Below are 23,197 nucleotides of genomic sequence, written 5' to 3' on the forward strand. Positions count from 1 at the left end.
AGCATTTTTGATAATTGTAAGAATTTTTTTAAAAGAAAAAAAAATATAGGATGTCATATCTTCGTTTCCCTTTTATTGCCAACAATAACGTAGTAAGTTTAAAAGAAAAAAAAATACAACCAAGACATACTTAGAGTAAACATTTATTTTGAATTGGAGAACCAAACAAAATTGCATCCTGACAATATCTATCAACGTACATATGCCGGTGTAGAATTATTTTTTTTCAATGAAGAGTATGAATTGTTCATGTACTCTTTATTACGAGGATGAAATGTTCCTGCAAAGACAACCACACACTAACTTGCAAGAATAGTAAATCCAGAACAGCCAGGTTATAAGGGTCAATGTGTGCATGTATTTATGGAGTTAAAGTGTTACACCATGTAGCTCAAGTTTGCCCTCAATCAAGGACTTGTGGGATGTAATCCTACTAATTTTAGGATCGCTTGAATATGCAAATGACTATTGCCATACAGGGAGAGTAGAAGGCTGGCAACGCATCATGAGATCTGTACTTTGACAAAAGCTGTGGATTTTCTTTTGGACTCTCATGCGCAAGTTGGTCCCCCTAAAACCAACTTTTTGCTTGAAATGGACTTTAATTTCCAAAGGAGACTTATTTCCCATGCCAAAAAAAAACAACTCACGGGAGCCAGTTTATAATTAAGTCATCCTGAAATAATGAAAATCATATACATTAAGAGTGGCCAAAAGGCAACCCTACCTTCACAGCTATTATAATACTATAGGTCCCATAATGCCTTGCTAGCCCTAAGTCTGGAACAATGGCAAGGGAACTGAAGTGCTACATCAGCTGTTCAGACAAGGGCTTTTTATTTATTTTTTGGCCAGAGTAAATTAGATTTTTCTAAAATCCCAGGTGTATAAATCTTTCAGGCAAATTAAAGCATTAACAGCATACTCAATGGGTTCTCAAATGGCTCAATACAGCTGCATTGCAGTACATAAAGAAATCATGTTAACAGTTATAAACAAACATGTAATGCACAACATATTAAATGAAGGGGTTAAGTTCAAAGTGCAGCGTAAAATGCAGTTTCCTATAAGGAAGCTTTGCATATTCCATAAATAAGTTTACAATTAAACTTCCTGCGTGCACAATTGTACTTGCGGTCTAGAAGAATAAGCTTCAGGTCAGATATTAATAGCCAAACATCAAATGCACCCCTGCCTTGTTTCTAAATCATAATGAAAAAGAAAAGAAAAACAAAAAAACTCTTAATAGAAATACTTTACAGATAAATTACAAACTCTTGGTAAAAGAATATATAGGAAATATCCTATTTTACTATATAAAAATAACAAAAACAAAACTTTTTTGCTTCCATCTCAGTGCAAAATTAGTACGATCTTCATTTTGGTTCCATTTGAAAAAATGCTTCGACGCTTTCTAAGTGGATGCCGGTGGCATCGTTTGTCTTAACCAGGAGAGTCCCTGCCTCTTCAGTAGCAATTTCTTCTGCGTTCTCTATGATGACAAACTGGTCCCCGTTGTTAACATCACATGATGTTGCTTCGTGACTGTTTTCCAAAACACATTTCCCACCCAGTGTCGAGGTCTCAAGCAGCACTGTTCCTCCCTGTGCAAGCGGTATTTCCACAGTGTCTGTGTATGTCATGTAACTGTGATCCGATGGCACGTTTGGTGCATAACCTTTCTCAGGTATACCTCCTGAATGTAGGGAACTGGAATGAACAGCACTGGCAAAGGAAAGTCCAGACATAATAGGTTTGCTATTAGCCTGTCCAAAAGCAGGAGTCTGTGTTTGACATGGGATAAGCATGCCGCTGGCAACTTCTGGGCAAATCTCAGCCATTTTTATGTTCTCTACGGCAAAATTACCAAACTGACAGGTAACTGTGAGGGGTTCTTCTAAAACCTTGTGTGGAGTGCTGGAACATGACGAAAGTTCTGTGTCTGGCTGTGGTTGTGACACTTCAGCGAGGCCTGGGGTCATTTCATAAGGAACGGATGTTGGATTGCTTTGAAAAAGTACCTTGGCAAGATTGTCAGTCTGGTGCTCAGAGTGTGAAACTGGTCCAGTTATCAGCACGATTCTGTTACTTGTGTTGGTCATTAAAAAACTTTCATCTTCTTCAAGGTGATTTCCCAGACCTAGGCACATTAAAAGCAGGATTACATTCTACATTTACCATTTTTGCATTAAATATTTAACCCACAATAATATGAAACTATATTCTAAGAATTTGCATTCATGCATATTGACAGGGCTTAGGTAAGCCAACTAATCACAACCCCATGATTCTCCAACTGAATTCCTAAAGTTTATGACAACTCCCACGATGCACTTCTGTCACAGGAGTTCTAATTTCTTGAAAAATTACAGAATGCTTCACACTAGAGACCTTTGCTCCCATATATAATGGTTTGGTCATATCTTTAATAAATCTACATCCTACAAATTTAACACACACTTGCAGTGTTTACTATGAATTTTAACATTAAAAGGGACACTGTAGGCACCCAGACCACTTTATAGATAAACACAAAAAGAATTCAGCGCTAGTAATCACAAAATTAGTCAAGGTAGGCAGCAACCCAAATGAAGGAAAAACCCTCGGATCCTTCGGTGGATAGATACAAAAAGATAGTCTCCAAACACTTTTGTACACATAATAACGACATAAGACACCTAAAATGCATCGGCATAAAAAAATGTATAATACCATGGAGAGGTGGTAACATTAAGAATATATTAGGTAAAGCTGAGATGGAATGGGTTTTTAATCTAAAAACTCTTACCCCATCTGGTTTAAATGTTGATTTTGACCTGTTCAATTTTATTTAAATTCCTATATACAACCCTTATCTACATGCCTTTATTCTTTATGTTTGGACCTAACCAACCCTCATAATAATTTTTAATAATTTTTTCATCTATGCCTTTCCATTTATGTATCTTGTATTCTGTGTTATCTTTTATTTAATTGTATTTTTATTTTATTTTATCTATTATTTTCATTTAACATCTGTAATATATTATTACTCTGGGGTATAATGTAACCCCTATTTAAATCATTATGTTTGGGATTATATTACCCCCTTTTCATGCATACGCCATTTACATATATCTCTGTATCTCTGTACCTTTAAACCATCTCCTTATGTTTTTTTTAGATACATGTTTTTCCTTTTTTTTTTCTGAACTTTATAAAACAACCTTTGTTTTCCTTTTTTTTTTCTGAACTTTATAAAACCTTTTTTTCTCTTTTTTTTTATTTATGAACTTTATAAAACAACCTTTTTTCTCTCTTTTTTTATGAACTTTATAAAACAACCTTTTTTTGTTGTTGTTGTTTTGTTTTTAAAAACAACTTTCTCACCCTCGTTTTTACATTTAAATAATTTAAATGGACTCATCACCCTTATAACATCACTCCCATACTTTCGAATCCTAATTTTTAAAAGTGTTTTTAAAAATTGTCTCTGATTGGCCAATTACACTTTTGGCGCAATTTTCAAATTAACATAGCCCTATTTAAACAACCCCTGCCAGGTTACTACTTTTATCCCATTCTGAAGAAGCCACTTATGGTGAAACGCGTTTATGGTTATTAATTCTGTATTTTATTGTGTATTTTAGATCAATAAAAGTTTTTTGGCTACTTTATTGTACCAATCCTCTTTTTATTGCACTCTCTATGCACTTTAAACTTTTTTTTACCTATTCCTGGCATTTTAACCTTTCCTGGTTACTTTTACTTCCACTGGCAATTTTAAAGTTCCAGTACTCCAAGAAATCCTAGGTGGGGATCATACCACCAGCGCCTATCCATAGAGCAGTACCTCTGCTCTATCTTTGTGAGTATTATTTTATTTCCTCTACTACTCTCTTAACCTATCACAATTGAGAGCACTATTGCCGCTTTTTATTTTTCTATATTGGAGCCTTGGATCACCAGACGGTGCTGACGGACGTATCGCCGCTACAAATCCTATAAGCGGGGATTATACCGCTGTACGCTATCCACACCAGAGCTGGCCATAGCTCCCTCAAATGTGAGTTTTTTACCTCTTCTTATCTGCACACTGAACCACATCAAAATTGAGAGCACTATTGTCGCTTTCTGTCTTTCTTTTCCGAGCTCTGGACTACCAGACGGTGTTGACGGAGACCCCCTCCCTACATATCCCATAAGCGGGGATTATACCGCTGTACGCAATCCACACCAGAGCTGGCCATAGCTCTCTTGAATGTGAGTTCTCTACATTTTGTTACCTATCACACCCTGAACTTTCATACTATACCATTAGTCGCCTCTACCTCTCTTGTATTTACATATACGGAACGGTCTACACTAGACGCATCCACAGAGGAACTCTATCAAGTATCCTAGACCATCTATTGGCACCCTAGCAATACTTTACTGGACTATCTACCCTTATTTGGCGCAGCCCTTCCATATCTTTTTGTACCCAGACCACTTTAGCTCATTGAACTGGTCTGGGTGCAAACTCCCATAACCCGTAACACTACAGTGGTAATTAGTGCAGTTTTTATAAAGAGGGTTAACTCCTCCTCTAGTGGTTGCCTACCAGACAGCCACTAGTATGATTTCCGGAATTGAAACAGACTTTTGGTCCGTTATCTGACGCTGGACGTCCTCAGCTCTGCGTCAGATTTTCCCCATTTAAAAGTATTGAATAATGCTTTCCTATGGGGAAATTCTAATTCCAGCGGGGGAGGGGTGTGGGCAGAGCTGAGCCAGCACCGATGACCCAGGTAAGTGACTGAAGGGGTAATTATCCCCTTCAGTGCTGCAGGAGGGGACCTTGACAGAGGGGAAATCTATAGTGCCAGGAAAAAGTTTGTTTTCCTGGCACTATCGTTTCCATTTAACAAAAAAGGACTTATCAAAGATTGCATACAAAACAGAGTATACACCATACTTAAAGGGTCAATGCAGACCACCAAAATCACTTCAGGTTGTTGAAGTGATTTGTGTGTGAAGAGTGTGTCCTCTTTTTATAATTACACAAAAATTGCAGATTTCATTGGAAATTGGCACTTTTATAAATTAGCCTAATTACTCTGCCTGGCTTCCATTGAGTTGTATGCAGCAGATAGGGATTTATTTAGACAGTGGAGTGTTTCTCTAATGGTTTTGTATTTCTTTAAAGGGCAGATGGGACAGTCTTTTTTAAAGTAAAGCAAATCTATAAACAAATATTTAACACATGTTTTCTATGTATTGTTAAACAGACCTATAAACTTAGTGACCGATTCCTTGAGTGTAAAATTGGCTTAAAGGGACACTGCACAAATACAAAATAGATAACTCACCATTTAGTAGATATACTCCAAAATGATTTTTTTTATTGGGGTTTATCTAAAAACAGCTTGTAAAACCTGTAGTTCTCTTGTCTGCTGCCTTTGCAAGCCCTCCCCCTTCTAACCCCGCCCAGACTTTCTGTGGCTGTCCAATCACAGACTTCCCAATGTAGCTCAATGAGAAATCTTTACATGGCAAGTGCTCTGGGCAATTGCTGCCTCTTGAGTTCAGCTCCACAGAGCTAACCAAACCAGGAAGTAAAATGACCTGTCTGCTTGAAAGCCAAAGAGGTGCAGCCAGGTTAATTTATTAGGGGGGGATGCGAGGGGAGGAATTAAAAAAAAATAATGAACAGATTTAAATCTGTACTTTTGCAGAATGCAAGAAAGAAGACACTATTCACACAAAGCTTTTAAGCGATCTAAATTGCTTTAGGGGTCTGGAGTATCCCTTTAAAATAATAATTTTAAAAAGCGCAACTTCCTCAGACAGTTCACGGTGTTGAAGGATACTCTCTTCCATAGTAAATAGTTTACTGTGCGCAGTTCACTGGGGAATAGAATGCGCCTGCTTCAAAACACTGGGAATCCATTAAGATTTGGCATAAACAACACACACTTACTCTCATTCTGCTCATCATCACAAGTGACTGAAGGGAATTCATTACTACTCTTAAGATCAGTGCACGCATCTTCTGTAACGTCTATTTTTTGCCTTTTTGTTGGTGGCTCGAGATCATCTGAGCACTAGGAAAAGCAGAACAAGTGAAGAAATTAAGCAACGAACAGAATACAAAATGTTAAAATGCAGAAAACATGGTCAAATCAGATCACAATTCCTATAACTCCGTGAGAAAGAACAGACGTACTCATATCCCATCCAAGCGCCTCACCTTTGTCTCCGAACTTTCTTGTTCAATTTTTGGTTGGGACAACGAGCCAACAGTGGAGTCTTCAAATAAGATGCCAAGTGCTTCCGCAACCTGCAAAAAACAAAGCAAAACAAACATCCATTACAGACTGCAAATCCATAAAGGTATGTGCTACCCGAGAGGCGCAGCATTCTAGATTATTGTAGTGGTTATGGTGCTTGGAAGCTGTGCCTGCAAACCAACGCTTGAATTTTTTTAATGTTACTTCATTTTCTAACAAATGTCTAGTGCTGTCCTGGATACCATCAGTACGGCATATGTGAGCATGATAACAGCTCCTGCGTGTTCAGATCGCACTGCGTTCTTACACATTACAAGTACTTTGGTTGCTGGATGTGAAAGTGATACTTCCCCAAATAGTGACATAAAAAAAAAAAAAAAAAAAAAAAAAGGGTAAGAATGATAGTCTGGAGACTGCACATGTAATAGAAAATAATGAGATGGCTTCCAGACACCCATAGGCTGGAGTGAGTATATTGATTATAATGTCCCATTAAACAGGGTGACCTCGGCAAACTAATGTCTGACATTGAAAGGAATTCTGATCTCGCGAACAATGTATCAGCCATAAAACTTGACTGAATACCAAACCATTCATATAACTGTTAAATAAGACAATATGCGTACACAATGGAATGGTATTCTTCCCTGAAATAAGCAGTCATAAAAATCAGGGGAGGTTGAAAAATAAAGGTTTTCTAATACCTAACCTGCATCGCTAGGTTACAGAAAAAAAAAAAAAAAAAGTTGGAAAAAATTTAAAATAAATAAAGCTCACAATACAGCATATAAAGAAAAAAAATATGTATACCTTTTTAAAATTACTGTGAAAATTGCGTGGGAGAACAAATAACCAGTAATTGCATAAGATCCCTTGTCTTGCCCGTATTCTGATTGATAACCAATACTTATGCAGAAATACTAATGTCACAGTCAAGATAAACAGTTATGACAGTTTAGAATAGTACATAAGCTACAAACAACATATTTATCCCACTCAAATTTCACAGCAAATCTATACCTCTGTCAAGGGAAGAACAGTTGGAAGGCTACGCTAAAGATGTGAAATAATAGGTGTGAATAGTACTAGCCTGGCATACAGTATGTAAAGCAGTGTGTAACAAAAAAAAACAACTGCTATACAATACATAAATATATATCCACCTGAAACAGTCAAAGATCATGTTTAGCCAAAAGAAATCACTAGCTGGGGTCTTTCACATAAAAAGGTTCGCTTTTTACTCTAGTTAGATCAGCTGGTTTGGTAGAACCATGTCCGTCCAAGATTTCTAGATAAATATCAATACAATGGTTTAGGATCTTATTGTTTTAAAGCTAGAGCCATTTCAATAGAACACGCGGGTTATGCAGTGGTGCTAGTTTCTCCTGGTCTGATGGAGCGTCTTCTTAACCCTTTAAGGACGCAGCTTCAAAAACTGGACTTACCCTTAAGGACACAAGCATTTTTTGCTGTTTGTGTTCAACCTCTGTTTGCATTTTTCTTATTTATTACACCAACACATGTTATATATCGTTTTTTAAAGGACAAAAAGGGCTTTAATCTGATGTGACATATACATATATAAATTCTTATTTATTATTAGAAAAAATCCCCCCAAAATGAAATAAAAAATTTTTCCCACAGTTTAGGCAATAATAACGTGTGTATAATAAGTGCAGCTTAAGGAAAGTAATTTAAAAAATATTCAATTAGTTGTTCTGATTTTCAGAGTACATAATATGTCTAGGATTTCAGCTTATTTTGAAAGTTACAGGTCACAAAATACAAGGAGTAAAAACTTTTTTTAAAGTGGAGCTATTTTAGAATTTGGCATGTTTGTCTTGTAAGCTTAATAGCCATCACAGAAAGCAAAATTGCTGCACAAAAGTATATATTTATATAAAGCACACATCACAGGCTATTTACCAAAGGGTATTCTGACACTTTTTACGTAGCCATTTCGCTGCCAATCTCTGCTAAATCGTGTAGTAAAATTGTGTTTTTTGTCAGATTTCTAACATACACACATTAAACAAGGATTTTTAATGTGTATTTCATAAAGTTGATATATACTACTGCTGTAGAAAACCCCATATTGTTTTCAGCCATATCAACAGAGTAAAATGATACCCCCAATCTATGTCTTTGCCACTATCCTGTGAAGTTACAGTGCCATAAAAGAGACCTGACCATTTCAGTTTTCAGTGATAATTTTGATAGATTAATTTGATGGAGCAAGTCTCATTTTGGGGCATTGTAGCAGTTTAACTGTTGAATTTATCCCTCAATGACCTACCATTGGTAAAAGTAGACACTACAGTGTATCTCATATGGTATATATTGTGCCTTAACGTGATGCAATTTTTTCACCAGTTTATGTCAAACTTTGTGGTAAAATATTTTTTTTTGCATTTTTTACATACACATTACATTTTTGGGGGTCATTTTTCAAGTCTGGTATGTGCCACTGTGATCAAAACCCCATAATTATGCTCAGCAAACTCTTCTGAATAAAACAATACCCCCAATGTATGTCTTTGCCACTATCCTGTGAAGCTACATTGCCTTAAACGAGTCCTGACCATTACAGTTTTTACAATTAGAATTTTGATAAATGGATTTGGTGTGTCTATATCACATTTTAGGGCATTGTAGCAGTTTGACAGTTAAAATTACTCCATAAATGCATGCCATTTGTGAAAGTAGACACCACGGGCTATATCATATGGTATATTTTGAGCTTTATTATACAGTTATGTTAGCAATTACTTTCAAATGTGATCATATTGTTTTATTTTTGCATTTTTATACACACGTATTTTAGTAGTTGATTATGGAAACTTGATATATGTTACTGTAAATTAAATCACAAAATTATTCTCAGCTATATTTCCTGAGTACAAAATGACCCCCTTTGTACACCTTAGCCAGGTTTTTGTAAAAAAATACAGGGCTAAAATCATAACCGGCCCATTACAGGTTTTTTTAAATGGGAAATTGACGAATGGTCATTGTTTCATTTTGGGGCATTTTAGTCGCTCATATATTTAAATAACGCCACCAATGCATACCATTTACAAAAGTGGACAACATGGGGACCGTCATATAAAATATTATAAGCTTTATTATTGAAGTGACATTTTGTTACCATTTTGTTTCAAAGTTTGTGGTATTCATTTTTATTTTAACATTTTTTACATACACTTAGTATTTCTGATGATTATTTTTTAAATATCCTGTTTCCCACTGTCATAAAATTATCTTAGCTGTACTCAGCAACATCTTCTCAGTACAAATATACCCCATATGCATATCTTTGGAAAGTAGCGATCTTAATATCAATCTAAATCTCTAATCCTAAACCAAATCCTAATCCCAAATCTAATAAACCATTACCACAATCCTAACCCATAACATAATCCCATGTGTAACCCTAATTAAAACCTTAATCCAAATCTCAATCCTACATTTAGCAATAGTGTTAAAATGATTCCCCCTGCTGGTGTCAGCCGAGGAATTCCCTTGCTATATTCAGCAAGGGATGCCCATGCTGACCCTAATCCTAATCTGAACCATAATCTGAATCCTAATCTGAAACATAATCCCAATACTACAATTAATTATAAACCTAATCTTAAACATAAACTTAATAATAAACCCAGTAATAAACCTGATAATAAATCTAGTACTTATGCTAAACCGAATAATAATCCTTAATTGAATCTTAATCCCAAAGGTTTCCCTCTACTAATATCAGTGCTGATATTAGTAAAGGGATTTTAAACTAAAACACAGTGGTATGTTGCTGCCATCTACTGGCTATTTTCAGTATTGCAGTCTCCCATTTCTTACATTGAAGACATTATGACCAATGCAATGCATCTGTGCTGGGAAACTGAAAATGCCCAGCACTGATCAGAATGGCATTGGGGCATAGAGGGTGATCCTCCAGGGTTTGTTCAGATCCTGAGGGTCTCCCAAGCACCAGATCACTTGAGAGAATGACTGTAGCTGAGCTTGATCGCTCAGCTGCAGTGTTCTTTGTGGATTTAAATGGCCACATGCAGTGCTAACTTTTAGCACTGCATGCAGCTCATCAAAAAGTCTGGGGCCACTAAAATGGCCCCAACTGACAGAGGGGACCCCCAGGTTTCTAATGATACCTGGGTTTCCTAGTGTGAGCAGGGATTTAACCCTGCTCACACTACATTGCTGTCTATGGGGATTTAAATCCCCATTAAAAAAGCTGCTTGCCGACCTCACTTTGAGCTCTGCATGCAGCTCATCAAAAAACCTGGGGCCACTAAAAATGGCCCCAGCTGAGAGGGGACACACAGGTTTCTAATGATACCTGGGTTTCCTAGTGTGAGCAGGGATTTAACCCTGCTCACACTGCATTGTGCTCTATGGGGATTTAAATCCCCATTTAAACAGCTGCATGCCGATCTCACTTTGAGCTCTGCATGCAGCTCAGCTGTCAGTCTGTGGACATTAAAAATGACTCCAACTGACAGAGGGGGAGACCCAGGTTTCTAATGATACCTGGGTTTCCTGGTGTGAGCAGGGATTTAACCCTGCTCACACTGCATTGCTGTCTATGGGGATTTAAATCCCCATTAAAAGAGCTACTTGCCGACCTCACTTTGAGCTCTGCATGCAGCTCATCAAAAAACCTGGGGCCACTAAAAATGGCCCCAGCTGACAGAGGGGAGCCCCAGGTTTCTAATGATACCTGGGTTTCCTGGTGTGAGCAGGGATTTAACCCTGCTCACACTGCATTGTGCTCTATGGGGATTTAAATCCCCATTTAAACAACTGCATGTCGATCTCACTTTGAGCTCTGCATGCAGCTCAGCTGTCAGTCTGTGGACATTCAAAATGACCCCAACTGACAGAGGGGAGACCCAGGTTTCTAATGATACCTGGGTTTCCTGGTGTGAACAGGGATTTAACCCTGCTTACACCACAATCTAGATATAGGCATTTAAATGCCTATTTAAGCAGATACATGCCGCGCTGACTTCCAGCACTGCATGTAACTCATCAAAAAGGCTGGGGTCACTAAAAATGTCCCCAGCTGATAGAGGGGAGCCCCAGGTTTCCATTGATACCTGGAACTCCCTTGTGTTAGCAGGGATTTAACCCTGATCACACCAAATTGTAATAGTGGGGATTTAAATCCCCATTTAAATGCTTGTTTGCAGCCCTAACTTTGAGCTCTGCAAACAGAGCATCAGTCAGTCTGGGGCCACTAATTCTGGCCCCAGGTGAGAGAGGGGAGCCCCAGGAATCAAATGATACCTGGGGCTCATAGTTACCAGCAAGGTAATAGACCCTGCTGGAAAAATACTGCATGCATGCGTCCTTAAGGGTAGGACCAGCATGACGGAAAATTTCCGTCATGCGTCCTTAAGGGGTTAAAGGTGAAGTTTGGTCATTCACACAATTAACTCACGGTTTCCAAGTACGAGGTGTTCAAACATAGAAGACATTTCCACTGTCTATTGAACCGATCGCAAACTAACCTTCTGGTCGTTTATGTCAAAGTCCTTTTTCATACTTTGGTCCATATTACTGAAATAGTCTTCAGCCAGTGCTTTTATATCGGAATGCAAGATTTCAAACTCTTTATACACAGAAGGAAAATGAGGATTCTTAGGATGATCATATTCAACCTTTTGAAAAAGGAAAAAAGTCATAAATAAGCCAGTTTAATTGTAAGCACGATTTTTATTTTGTAAGAGTACTTTTTTAATTAAAAAAAATAAAATAAAAAGGTATAGAAAGTTTACAGAAATACATTTTGTAAATGTGTTGTAAGTATTTTCTATAAAATTCACTTTTCATGCATGTTGCATTAAAGGGACATACATCGGTTGGAGACAGCTATACAGTTGCCTCACTTTGCAGGCTGAAAAAAAAAAACAGTAAATATGATTTTTATTTTTTTTGTTATAACTGCTACTACTTTATTATTCTTTCCACTGACCTAACTAATCAGTGTCCTATCCCTAGGAATGCTGAAAAAGTACATTGGGCATGCCTGACAAATTTGCACATGTGCAATCTGAAGCTTTCTACACCTTGCAACATCCTGACAGAGGGAGTGTGATCATGCAGAGTAGTGTTTTAAAAAAAAAAAAAAAAAAATTATTGTCGAGTAACGCATGTTCTGTTAAAATATTAAATTTCCCTAAGACATATACATAGATTTAAACGAACACTATCCCCCACCCACCCAAAAACTCAAATCATTACTATTTAGTAATGAAAACATGGTTGCATTTAATTATGCATTATTTAATTGGGGGTATATCTAAAAACAGATTGAAAAGGCGACAGAACCCGTCTGAGGCCTTTGCAAGCCAACTCCCCCCCCCCCCTTTTCCCTAGTCCAGACTTTCTGTGACTGTCCAATCACAGACTTCCCAGTGTCACAGTGCAGCTCAATTAGAAACCTTTGCAATGTAGGTGCTCTGGGAGATTGCTGCTTCTTGAATTTAGTTCCACTGAGCTAAACAAGCAGGACGTAACGTGAGTGTTTCACAGCCAGTGGGTATAACAAAGCTAAATTTAAAATCTTTATTGAAATCTGCGCTTTTTATATATAACAAAAAAAATAAATACATTTCATACATCAAGCATTTCAGATAGCTAAAGTGTGTGTGGTGTGATCCATTAAGAATACTGACCTTTAAAAGTAAAAACTCATACACTGTAAACAGGTTCGTAACATATGGGAGAAGCAGTTCCTTTAAGTCCTCGTTTTCACATTGCTGGAGCAACTATAGAGAGAAATATTTTCATTAGTAAAACGTACAACGTTTGGATAATATACTTTTATTTGATATCTACATCAGGGATCAGAAATTCCACTAGTCATTGGGGAGTGGAGATTGAGCTCTGGTGAGCAGAAATCCACTGTTGGAGAGTGTGTCATGGACCTTCCAGGTTTGCAGTGGCTACTAACATTCAAAGCCTGGCTAGTAAAACAGGAGTAGAAATGTTAAGCCCTACAAATTTAAACCATAGAACACCCCTCGTCACTTTATATCACATAACATCAGGAAGGAGTTAAAGAGACAACTTTAAATTTAAAGGAAAACATTAGCATTTTCTAGTTATTCAGTGGATGGATGCCTCATTCTTTTTTGTACATATTTTATTACCTTTATCACACTTTGCACACAAATGAAAAGGAATTTGAGATCCGTGTTTTGCTGTGTATTATATTGGCACACACTCAGTAATTTTATTTAGGTATGTGCTGGCTTGGATCGAGGGGGTAGTAATTTACTTGCCTCTGAATGTTTCATTTAGTGATTTTAAATGCATCTCTTTCACTCATAAAATCCTAAGTTAATGTTGCTTGAATCGTCCAAACGGACTGTTTAATCTCAAGGTCTTCATCTTCTTTCTGATAGAGAGGGTTGATCTACTAAGTATCGCTTTAGCTAGTCTCGACCCGTAGAGATTTATTTCCCCTTTGATGTGCATGTGGAGGGGCGACAACTAAAGGGTGTTCTGAACTTTCAATTATGCAAGTATGGAGCGATCACCCCTACCTTTCCTTTTTGAACATGGTGTGTGGCAGCTAAATTTGTCGATAAAGCATCTATGTAGATGAGAAATGCGTTTCAGATCACTCTGGGATCTAACGTTTTTTTCTTTCCCCACCTATCCCATGCGTATATATGTAATAACAAGTCTTGCAAATGTTGTTGTTATTTTTGCATTATCCTATGGTGGATTTATGTTGTGTCTCCACTACTCCTATCAAAACTTGCCTTGCAAGGAATGCTCCCTTTATTTCTTAATGCATCAACCCGAGTGCAGTGTACATACTTCATATCTTCTATTTGATAGATATCAGGAATTGAAACACCAGCACCAGTAATTTGACTAACCATGAGAGTCTTCTATTTATAAAAACGTAACTCATTTAGAAAGTTACATCTTCCTGACACATTAAGCCTGGGGCGGTGGCTAAGAAAAGCTTTGATTACATTCATTTCATAGCCATAGACACAGGGATTAGTGAGCTGTAGTGGTTATGGTGCTAGGTGTGACCTCACAGACCCTCAATGTAAGTAGTCAAACCGTTTGTAAACGTTGTGACAACTTGCTAGGGGGTCACTGAATAGAGAAAGTGAGACGCGACACCTGGCATTGTGTGAGCACGCAGACGTAGAAACCCAAATCAAAACAGAAATTTAATATCCATTACATCCGTTAGACGGCACAATTAACAGATCAAAGTTGATGACATACCTATAGTAGATTTCGGCATTAGTGTTTTTTTTTTTTTCCTAACGTTAGCAGAATCTGAGATTTTCATAATACAAAAAGTCACATACACACCTCTTTCAATTTAAGTTTATTTAATGCGTCTTGCTCAGGGGAATTAGTTCTCAGTATTTTCCGAGGGCGTCTATATCTTCCAACACTTCTTCTACCTACGGGTTTTGGTCTTCCCATGAGGCTAGGTGTTTTCTCGTTACTGTTATTCTCGCATCCTGTGCTGGCCAACGCGGGCACGTTGTGAACAGTAGGGTCCTGCGGATCTTCGCACAGCCTCTTTTCTGCTTCAGTGGTTGTAGCCTAAATGAAAATGGTAAGCAGTAAGAAAATAAGTCTTACAAATAATTCTTCCTACACTGTGCTAGCATAATTGCGATAAGATGAATAACAGGGCTGTCAGACTTACAGCCCGGTGGAGGGCTCTTAGATAAGAAGTCCTTTAAAAGCGAATCGGACAAGGCCCCAGTCATAATATTAATTCCCCCTCCGGCGATCTGCTGGAAGGAAGTGAGTTCAGGTCGCTTCCTCCCAGCTTGCGGAGAGCTGCGCAGGGAGGCAGGCACACACACACAGGAGGGGGAGGGAAGTCCGGAGCCTCAGATTTCCATCAGCCAGCGAGCTTCCATTAGGGAAGCCCTCCTCCTGCACCCAAAACTCAAATTCAAACAACAACACTACACCTAAATATATCACTGTATTCAAATGGCAACATTGCATACAAACACACAACTGCACTCAAACGTCAACACTACAGACAAACATAATTGCTGTAAGAAAGTAATCAATGACATTATGTGAAGTTGTTCAATTACATTATGTGAATGTTGCTGAGAGGTGTGCTCAACAATGCAATCTGACCAATTTCATAGTAAGTTTATAAATGTTTATTACATACTTTTCAAGGTTTTTCTGGCTTTATTTTGGTTTGTATATTTGTTTAAACCGTGTTTGCTTGATAGTTTAATAAATAAATACAATTGTCAAGTCATGCATGTCCCTTTAGATATGTCTTCATTTGTCAGTTGTCAAAGAAGTTTATTCCTAGCGTATAGACCACTACACTGACAACTGTGCAAATGGGGAGAGGTGAAGGCAATTCGCCTGCTTGGCATTACCGTAACTACAGAGCATGCGCTATGATATTCTTCCGGTGAGTGTGTCTTGCGCTTACTTGAGAAATATATGAACAGGGTTACAGATATCACTCCAAAGAGTCAAATATTAAGTATACCACTCTAGCGTTAGGAATACAAGTTTGTATTCCTAACATATTCCTTTGATATTGTTAAACATGACACTTTAGATTCCTTTTTTCTCAAAAGGAGGTTGTGTGAAAATGGTGATGCAAATCCATGGTCAGCTTCAATATCTTCAAGTGATCATCACAACTAATGTGTTGGAAATAGTTTTAAACTGTTTAAACAGATTTTTGTAAAACAAACAGTGTCACATTAGTATAACAGATCTTTAGCATACTTGAAAAGAGTCCTTGAATGTGTAATTTCTAAATATCTTTGCTCTGATACAAGATAAATGTCTTAACATCTTACCGGCTGCTCATTGGATAAGCACTTTGCATTCCCTGAAGATGTACCACTAGCTGTAGTAGCCTCTTTATGGCTTAGGGACGGCAGCTGCCCATGATTTGGATGAAGACGGTAATGACGAGATAATCCTCCCTTTCCCATATATGACTTTTCGCAAGTCGCACACTGGAACAATGTGTGTTTCATGGGATTGTTCTGCGAATCAAGTGGCAAACCACCTAAGGTCCATTCTTGCTCATCTTCAGTGTTTAGCTCTGAGTAATCATCGGAATCAGAAGGATGGGTTTGAGCCAGGTCCCCCACCTTGATAAATTTGTAGTCTTTAGCTTTGTGCTTTGGAGGACGTGATATGCGACCAGAACGTGTCTTTACTTTTAAAGATTTTTTGCCCTTTTGCTTTTTTTCAGGAGACTTATAATTAACAAGCGAGGCAGAAATGATCACTGGATTAGTCTGTGTCAGTGCAGCACTAAACGTCTCCTCGCTCACAGTCTCGCCAGGACTTAAGGCTGTGTTCGTGTTGTCACCATTATTTGATTTTTCGGAAATCAACTGTGACTTCTGAACAAGCTGTATGGGAGAAGCCACATCAGAAGTTTGCAGGAAAAACTGTTCTTGTTCCTGCTCGGATTGAGGCTTGATACGTATGACCTGTGCGCCGAGGAGATTAGGAGTGCCTGTATTAATCTTGCCATGAACTGCAGACTTTTGCATAAGCTGTAGAGGACCCACAATTTGAATCTTGTTTTTCTTTGGTTGGAGGCCTGGCACCTCAATCCGAATGGATTTCAGATCCTGCAAAGAAAATGAGCACAAAATATAACTATAACAGAATAAACAGCACATAATTCCTTCATTACCTGGGCTTTGTATGCATCTCACCTACAAATAACATGTGTGGTTGGAAATAAATATAGAAAGAGCATTAACGTGTCAAAACATTTAATGGTCTCTAAAAGAAATACTTTAAGCACCAAAACTATTATAGTTCACTGTAGTGGTTATGGTGCCAGGAGTGCCCTGACACCATTGTAGACTAATCTGTCAGCGAGACCTGGGTACTTTTTAAAATTGTTCTAAAATATTTGACAAATTGCTCTGAGAGGGTGCAAGGGCACTTCTGGAACCATAACCACTACACCAGGATATGGTGCTCGAAGCATTCATTTAATATAGAACCCAATATTTTAGGAGATCACCTAGATCAAGGGTATGATGCTGAAGTTGAAAATCTCTGGATCATTGCCAAAACTTCTTCTGAATCGTAAGCACTATGCTCAATAACAGCCATCCGCTGGGAAGGTGCAAAACCCGTATAATGTGAGACCAATGGCTCTTTCAACTGCCAATAGACTAAGGTGGCATTGCAGTACACCAAGCATGTCAAACTCAAAGGATAGCACGAGCCACATAAACAAGGTTTAAGTTTATGTGGGCCGCAAAAAACACAAAACCTTACATTTTCATAGAAAAGGTGGGTTTGTTTTGAAAAGTGCAGAATATAAAAAGAAAAAACAGCCTCCCCCTCTGTACTAAACCCCAGTCCCCCCCCCACTCTGTACTAAACCCCAGTCCCCCCCCCCACTCTGTACTAAACCCCAGTCCCCCCCCCCACTCTGTACTAAACCCCAGTCCCCCCCCCACTCTGTACTAAACCCCAGTCCCCCCCCCCACTCTGTACTAAACCCCAGTCCCCCCCCCCACTCTGTACTAAACCCCAGTAGCCCCCCCTGTACAAAATCCCAGTCGCCATTAGTTTTGAGTACAAACAGTGCATTAGATATGATGCAAATTCACAGTCTTAGTTTCTGTGTGGTGCTGCAGTCGCCCCAGGCCGGCTGTGTATGCGCTAGCCCTGGTCGCCCCAGGCCGGCTGTGTATGCGCTAGCCCTGGTCGCCCCAGGCCGGCTGTGTATGCGCTAGCCCTGGTCGCCCCAGGCCGGCTGTGTATGCGCTAGCCCTGGTCGCCCCAGGCCGGCTGTGTATGCGCTAGCCCTGGTCGCCCCAGGCCGGCTGTGTATGCGCTAGCCCTGGTCGCCCCAGGCCGGCTGTGTATGCGCTAGCCCTGGTCGCCCCAGGCCGGCTGTGTATGCGCTAGCCCTGGTCGCCCCAGGCCGGCTGTGTATGCGCTAGCCCTGGTCGCCCCAGGCCGGCTGTGTATGCGCTAGCCCTGGTCGCCCCAGGCCGGCTGTGTATGCGCTAGCCCTGGTCGCCCCAGGCCGGCTGTGTATGCGCTAGCCCTGGTCGCCCCAGGCCGGCTGTGTATGCGCTAGCCCTGGTCGCCCCAGGCCGGCTGTGTATGCGCTAGCCCTGGTCGCCCCAGGCCGGCTGTGTATGCGCTAGCCCTGGTCGCCCCAGGCCGGCTGTGTATGCGCTAGCCCTGGTCGCCCCAGGCCGGCTGTGTATGCGCTAGCCCTGGTCGCCCCAGGCCGGCTGTGTATGCGCTAGCCCTGGTCGCCCCAGGCCGGCTGTGTATGCGCTAGCCCTGGTCGCCCCAGGCCGGCTGTGTATGCGCTAGCCCTGGTCGCCCCAGGCCGGCTGTGTATGCGCTAGCCCTGGTCGCCCCAGGCCGGCTGTGTATGCGCTAGCCCTGGTCGCCCCAGGCCGGCTGTGTATGCGCTAGCCCTGGTCGCCCCAGGCCGGCTGTGTATGCGCTAGCCCTGGTCGCCCCAGGCCGGCTGTGTATGCGCTAGCCCTGGTCGCCCCAGGCCGGCTGTGTATGCGCTAGCCCTGGTCGCCCCAGGCCGGCTGTGTATGCGCTAGCCCTGGTCGCCCCAGGCCGGCTGTGTATGCGCTAGCCCTGGTCGCCCCAGGCCGGCTGTGTATGCGCTAGCCCTGGTCGCCCCAGGCCGGCTGTGTATGCGCTAGCCCTGGTCGCCCCAGGCCGGCTGTGTATGCGCTAGCCCTGGTCGCCCCAGGCCGGCTGTGTATGCGCTAGCCCTGGTCGCCCCAGGCCGGCTGTGTATGCGCTAGCCCTGGTCGCCCCAGGCCGGCTGTGTATGCGCTAGCCCTGGTCGCCCCAGGCCGGCTGTGTATGCGCTAGCCCTGGTCGCCCCAGGCCGGCTGTGTATGCGCTAGCCCTGGTCCCCCCAGGCCGGCTGTGTATGCGCTAGCCCTGGTCCCCCCAGGCCGGCTGTGTATGCGCTAGCCCTGGTCGCCCCAGGCCGGCTGTGTATGCGCTAGCCCTGGTCGCCCCAGGCCGGCTGTGTATGCGCTAGCCCTGGTCGCCCCAGGCCGGCTGTGTATGCGCTAGCCCTGGTCGCCCCAGGCCGGCTGTGTATGCGCTAGCCCTGGTCGCCCCAGGCCGGCTGTGTATGCGCTAGCCCTGGTCGCCCCAGGCCGGCTGTGTATGCGCTAGCCCTGGTCGCCCCAGGCCGGCTGTGTATGCGCTAGCCCTGGTCGCCCCAGGCCGGCTGTGTATGCGCTAGCCCTGGTCGCCCCAGGCCGGCTGTGTATGCGCTAGCCCTGGTCGCCCCAGGCCGGCTGTGTATGCGCTAGCCCTGGTCGCCCCAGGCCGGCTGTGTATGCGCTAGCCCTGGTCGCCCCAGGCCGGCTGTGTATGCGCTAGCCCTGGTCGCCCCAGGCCGGCTGTGTATGCGCTAGCCCTGGTCGCCCCAGGCCGGCTGTGTATGCGCTAGCCCTGGTCGCCCCAGGCCGGCTGTGTATGCGCTAGCCCTGGTCGCCCCAGGCCGGCTGTGTATGCGCTAGCCCTGGTCGCCCCAGGCCGGCTGTGTATGCGCTAGCCCTGGTCGCCCCAGGCCGGCTGTGTATGCGCTAGCCCTGGTCGCCCCAGGCCGGCTGTGTATGCGCTAGCCCTGGTCGCCCCAGGCCGGCTGTGTATGCGCTAGCCCTGGTCGCCCCAGGCCGGCTGTGTATGCGCTAGCCCTGGTCGCCCCAGGCCGGCTGTGTATGCGCTAGCCCTGGTCGCCCCAGGCCGGCTGTGTATGCGCTAGCCCTGGTCGCCCCAGGCCGGCTGTGTATGCGCTAGCCCTGGTCGCCCCAGGCCGGCTGTGTATGCGCTAGCCCTGGTCGCCCCAGGCCGGCTGTGTATGCGCTAGCCCTGGTCGCCCCAGGCCGGCTGTGTATGCGCTAGCCCTGGTCGCCCCAGGCCGGCTGTGTATGCGCTAGCCCTGGTCGCCCCAGGCCGGCTGTGTATGCGCTAGCCCTGGTCGCCCCAGGCCGGCTGTGTATGCGCTAGCCCTGGTCGCCCCAGGCCGGCTGTGTATGCGCTAGCCCTGGTCGCCCCAGGCCGGCTGTGTATGCGCTAGCCCTGGTCGCCCCAGGCCGGCTGTGTATGCGCTAGCCCTGGTCGCCCCAGGCCGGCTGTGTATGCGCTAGCCCTGGTCGCCCCAGGCCGGCTGTGTATGCGCTAGCCCTGGTCGCCCCAGGCCGGCTGTGTATGCGCTAGCCCTGGTCGCCCCAGGCCGGCTGTGTATGCGCTAGCCCTGGTCGCCCCAGGCCGGCTGTGTATGCGCTAGCCCTGGTCGCCCCAGGCCGGCTGTGTATGCGCTAGCCCTGGTCGCCCCAGGCCGGCTGTGTATGCGCTAGCCCTGGTCGCCCCAGGCCGGCTGTGTATGCGCTAGCCCTGGTCGCCCCAGGCCGGCTGTGTATGCGCTAGCCCTGGTCGCCCCAGGCCGGCTGTGTATGCGCTAGCCCTGGTCGCCCCAGGCCGGCTGTGTATGCGCTAGCCCTGGTCGCCCCAGGCCGGCTGTGTATGCGCTAGCCCTGGTCGCCCCAGGCCGGCTGTGTATGCGCTAGCCCTGGTCGCCCCAGGCCGGCTGTGTATGCGCTAGCCCTGGTCGCCCCAGGCCGGCTGTGTATGCGCTAGCCCTGGTCGCCCCAGGCCGGCTGTGTATGCGCTAGCCCTGGTCGCCCCAGGCCGGCTGTGTATGCGCTAGCCCTGGTCGCCCCAGGCCGGCTGTGTATGCGCTAGCCCTGGTCGCCCCAGGCCGGCTGTGTATGCGCTAGCCCTGGTCGCCCCAGGCCGGCTGTGTATGAGCTAGCCCTGGTCGCCCCAGGCCGGCTGTGTATGAGCTAGCCCTGGTCGCCCCAGGCCGGCTGTGTATGAGCTAGCCCTGGTCGCCCCAGGCCGGCTGTGTATGAGCTAGCCCTGGTCGCCCCAGGCCGGCTGTGTATGAGCTAGCCCTGGTCGCCCCAGGCCGGCTGTGTATGAGCTAGCCCTGGTCGCCCCAGGCCGGCTGTGTATGAGCTAGCCCTGGTCGCCCCAGGCCGGCTGTGTATGAGCTAGCCCTGGTCGCCCCAGGCCGGCTGTGTATGAGCTAGCCCTGGTCGCCCCAGGCCGGCTGTGTATGAGCTAGCCCTGGTCGCCCCAGGCCGGCTGTGTATGAGCTAGCCCTGGTCGCCCCAGGCCGGCTGTGTATGAGCTAGCCCTGGTCGCCCCAGGCCGGCTGTGTATGAGCTAGCCCTGGTCGCCCCAGGCCGGCTGTGTATGAGCTAGCCCTGGTCGCCCCAGGCCGGCTGTGTATGAGCTAGCCCTGGTCGCCCCAGGCCGGCTGTGTATGAGCTAGCCCTGGTCGCCCCAGGCCGGCTGTGTATGAGCTAGCCCTGGTCGCCCCAGGCCGGCTGTGTATGAGCTAGCCCTGGTCGCCCCAGGCCGGCTGTGTATGAGCTAGCCCTGGTCGCCCCAGGCCGGCTGTGTATGAGCTAGCCCTGGTCGCCCCAGGCCGGCTGTGTATGAGCTAGCCCTGGTCGCCCCAGGCCGGCTGTGTATGAGCTAGCCCTGGTCGCCCCAGGCCGGCTGTGTATGAGCTAGCCCTGGTCGCCCCAGGCCGGCTGTGTATGAGCTAGCCCTGGTCGCCCCAGGCCGGCTGTGTATGAGCTAGCCCTGGTCGCCCCAGGCCGGCTGTGTATGAGCTAGCCCTGGTCGCCCAGTGTGGCTGTGTATGAGCTAGCCCTGGTCGCCCAGTGTGGCTGTGTATGAGCTAGCCCTGGTCGCCCAGTGTGGCTGTGTATGAGCTAGCCCTGGTCGCCCAGTGTGGCTGTGTATGAGCTAGCCCTGGTCGCCCAGTGTGGCTGTGTATGAGCTAGCCCTGGTCGCCCAGTGTGGCTGTGTATGAGCTAGCCCTGGTCGCCCAGTGTGGCTGTGTATGAGCTAGCCCTGGTCGCCCAGTGTGGCTGTGTATTAGCTAGCCCTGGTCGCCCAGTGTGGCTGTGTATGAGCTAGCCCTGGTCGCCCAGTGTGGCTGTGTATGAGCTAGCCCTGGTCGCCCAGTGTGGCTGTGTATTAGCTAGCCCTGGTCGCCCAGGCTGTGTATGAGCTAGCCCTGGTCGCCCAGTGTGGCTGTGTATTAGCTAGCCCTGGTTGCCCAGTGTGGCTGTTACCTTTTGGTCGATGATCCTGGTGACTGGACTGGCTGCTCCCTGCCGCAGGGCCACGTGCTGGGACACCGTCCGGAACTGCTGGCTGGGGGGTTTCTTCAGCTCAGAGGGGGGCTCCGGGGCCGTGCTGACCGCCGCCTGGCCCCCTCCCGGACACCAGCTCACCCCGGGCCCGCCAGGTACCAGGCTGCCGTCCGGCTGCAGGTAATACACCGGGTTGGTCTCCGTGATGGTCCGGATCACCTCCTCGGACACGGCCTGGGGTAAGACCTGCCTCGGGGGTGCAGCGCCCTCCCCCTGCTCCACCATCATCACTTCAGACACGGGGACGCACTGCTCATCCACCTCGGACTTCACCTCGGCCTCAGCATGACCGCTTCCGACACCTACCGCCGCCATCTTACTGGGGGAAGTGCAGACACAGCTGACAACCTGCGCGGCCATCTTGGCGGAGGAATGTGTGTCATAACCCCAGCCTCCTGCGCCATATTGTGGAAGGCAGCCAAGCCACGCCGCCATCTTGCTGGGGGAAGTTTGCATTGCACCTATCATTCGCCCCTTCCTCCATTTTAGTGCAGCAGCCACTGTCCAAATATTGCCATGTGATGTTCTTTATTAATTTATGTTTTCGTGTGAATAAAATATGAACACACACACAAAAAAAAAAAACTTTCTCCAGTGGAAAAAACGAGTTACGGAAGCCCCTCAGTGTCAAATTTCCTTAATTTGCAGACTCAAATAGGGGAAGGTCTAGTTCCC

General features: G+C 45.0%; 1 protein-coding gene across 1 annotated transcript; it reads right to left on the reverse strand.

Moving 5' to 3' along the window:
• Positions 1–1,221: 1,221 nt before the first annotated feature.
• On the reverse strand, positions 1,222–22,874 carry ZNF839 (zinc finger protein 839). The gene is made up of 8 exons (XM_063439163.1): positions 22,442–22,874; positions 16,103–16,894; positions 14,613–14,852; positions 12,944–13,036; positions 11,777–11,926; positions 6,212–6,301; positions 5,942–6,065; positions 1,222–2,140 (listed from the first exon to the last, which is right to left on the reverse strand). The coding sequence occupies exons 1-8, from the start codon at positions 22,835–22,837 to the stop codon at positions 1,377–1,379; spliced, it is 2,649 nt and encodes an 882-aa protein (XP_063295233.1). The 5' UTR covers positions 22,838–22,874; the 3' UTR covers positions 1,222–1,376.
• Between the last annotated feature and the right edge of the window lie 323 nt (positions 22,875–23,197).

The sequence above is a fragment of the Pelobates fuscus genome, chromosome 13 (genome assembly GCF_036172605.1).
Source record: "Pelobates fuscus isolate aPelFus1 chromosome 13, aPelFus1.pri, whole genome shotgun sequence".
NCBI classification, from domain to species: Eukaryota; Metazoa; Chordata; class Amphibia; order Anura; family Pelobatidae; genus Pelobates; species Pelobates fuscus.

Coding starts and splice junctions, on each gene's coding strand:
- ZNF839 (XM_063439163.1), bottom strand. CDS start 22,837: ATGGCGGCGGTAGGTGTCGGAAGCGGTCATGCTGAGGCCGAGGTGAAG. Junction 6,302..11,776: donor TTGACATAAACGACCAGAAG/GTTAGTTTGCGA, acceptor TGTTTTTTGCAG/GTTGCGGAAGCACTTGGCAT. Junction 6,066..6,211: donor AAGAAAGTTCGGAGACAAAG/GTGAGGCGCTTG, acceptor TGCTTTTCCTAG/TGCTCAGATGATCTCGAGCC.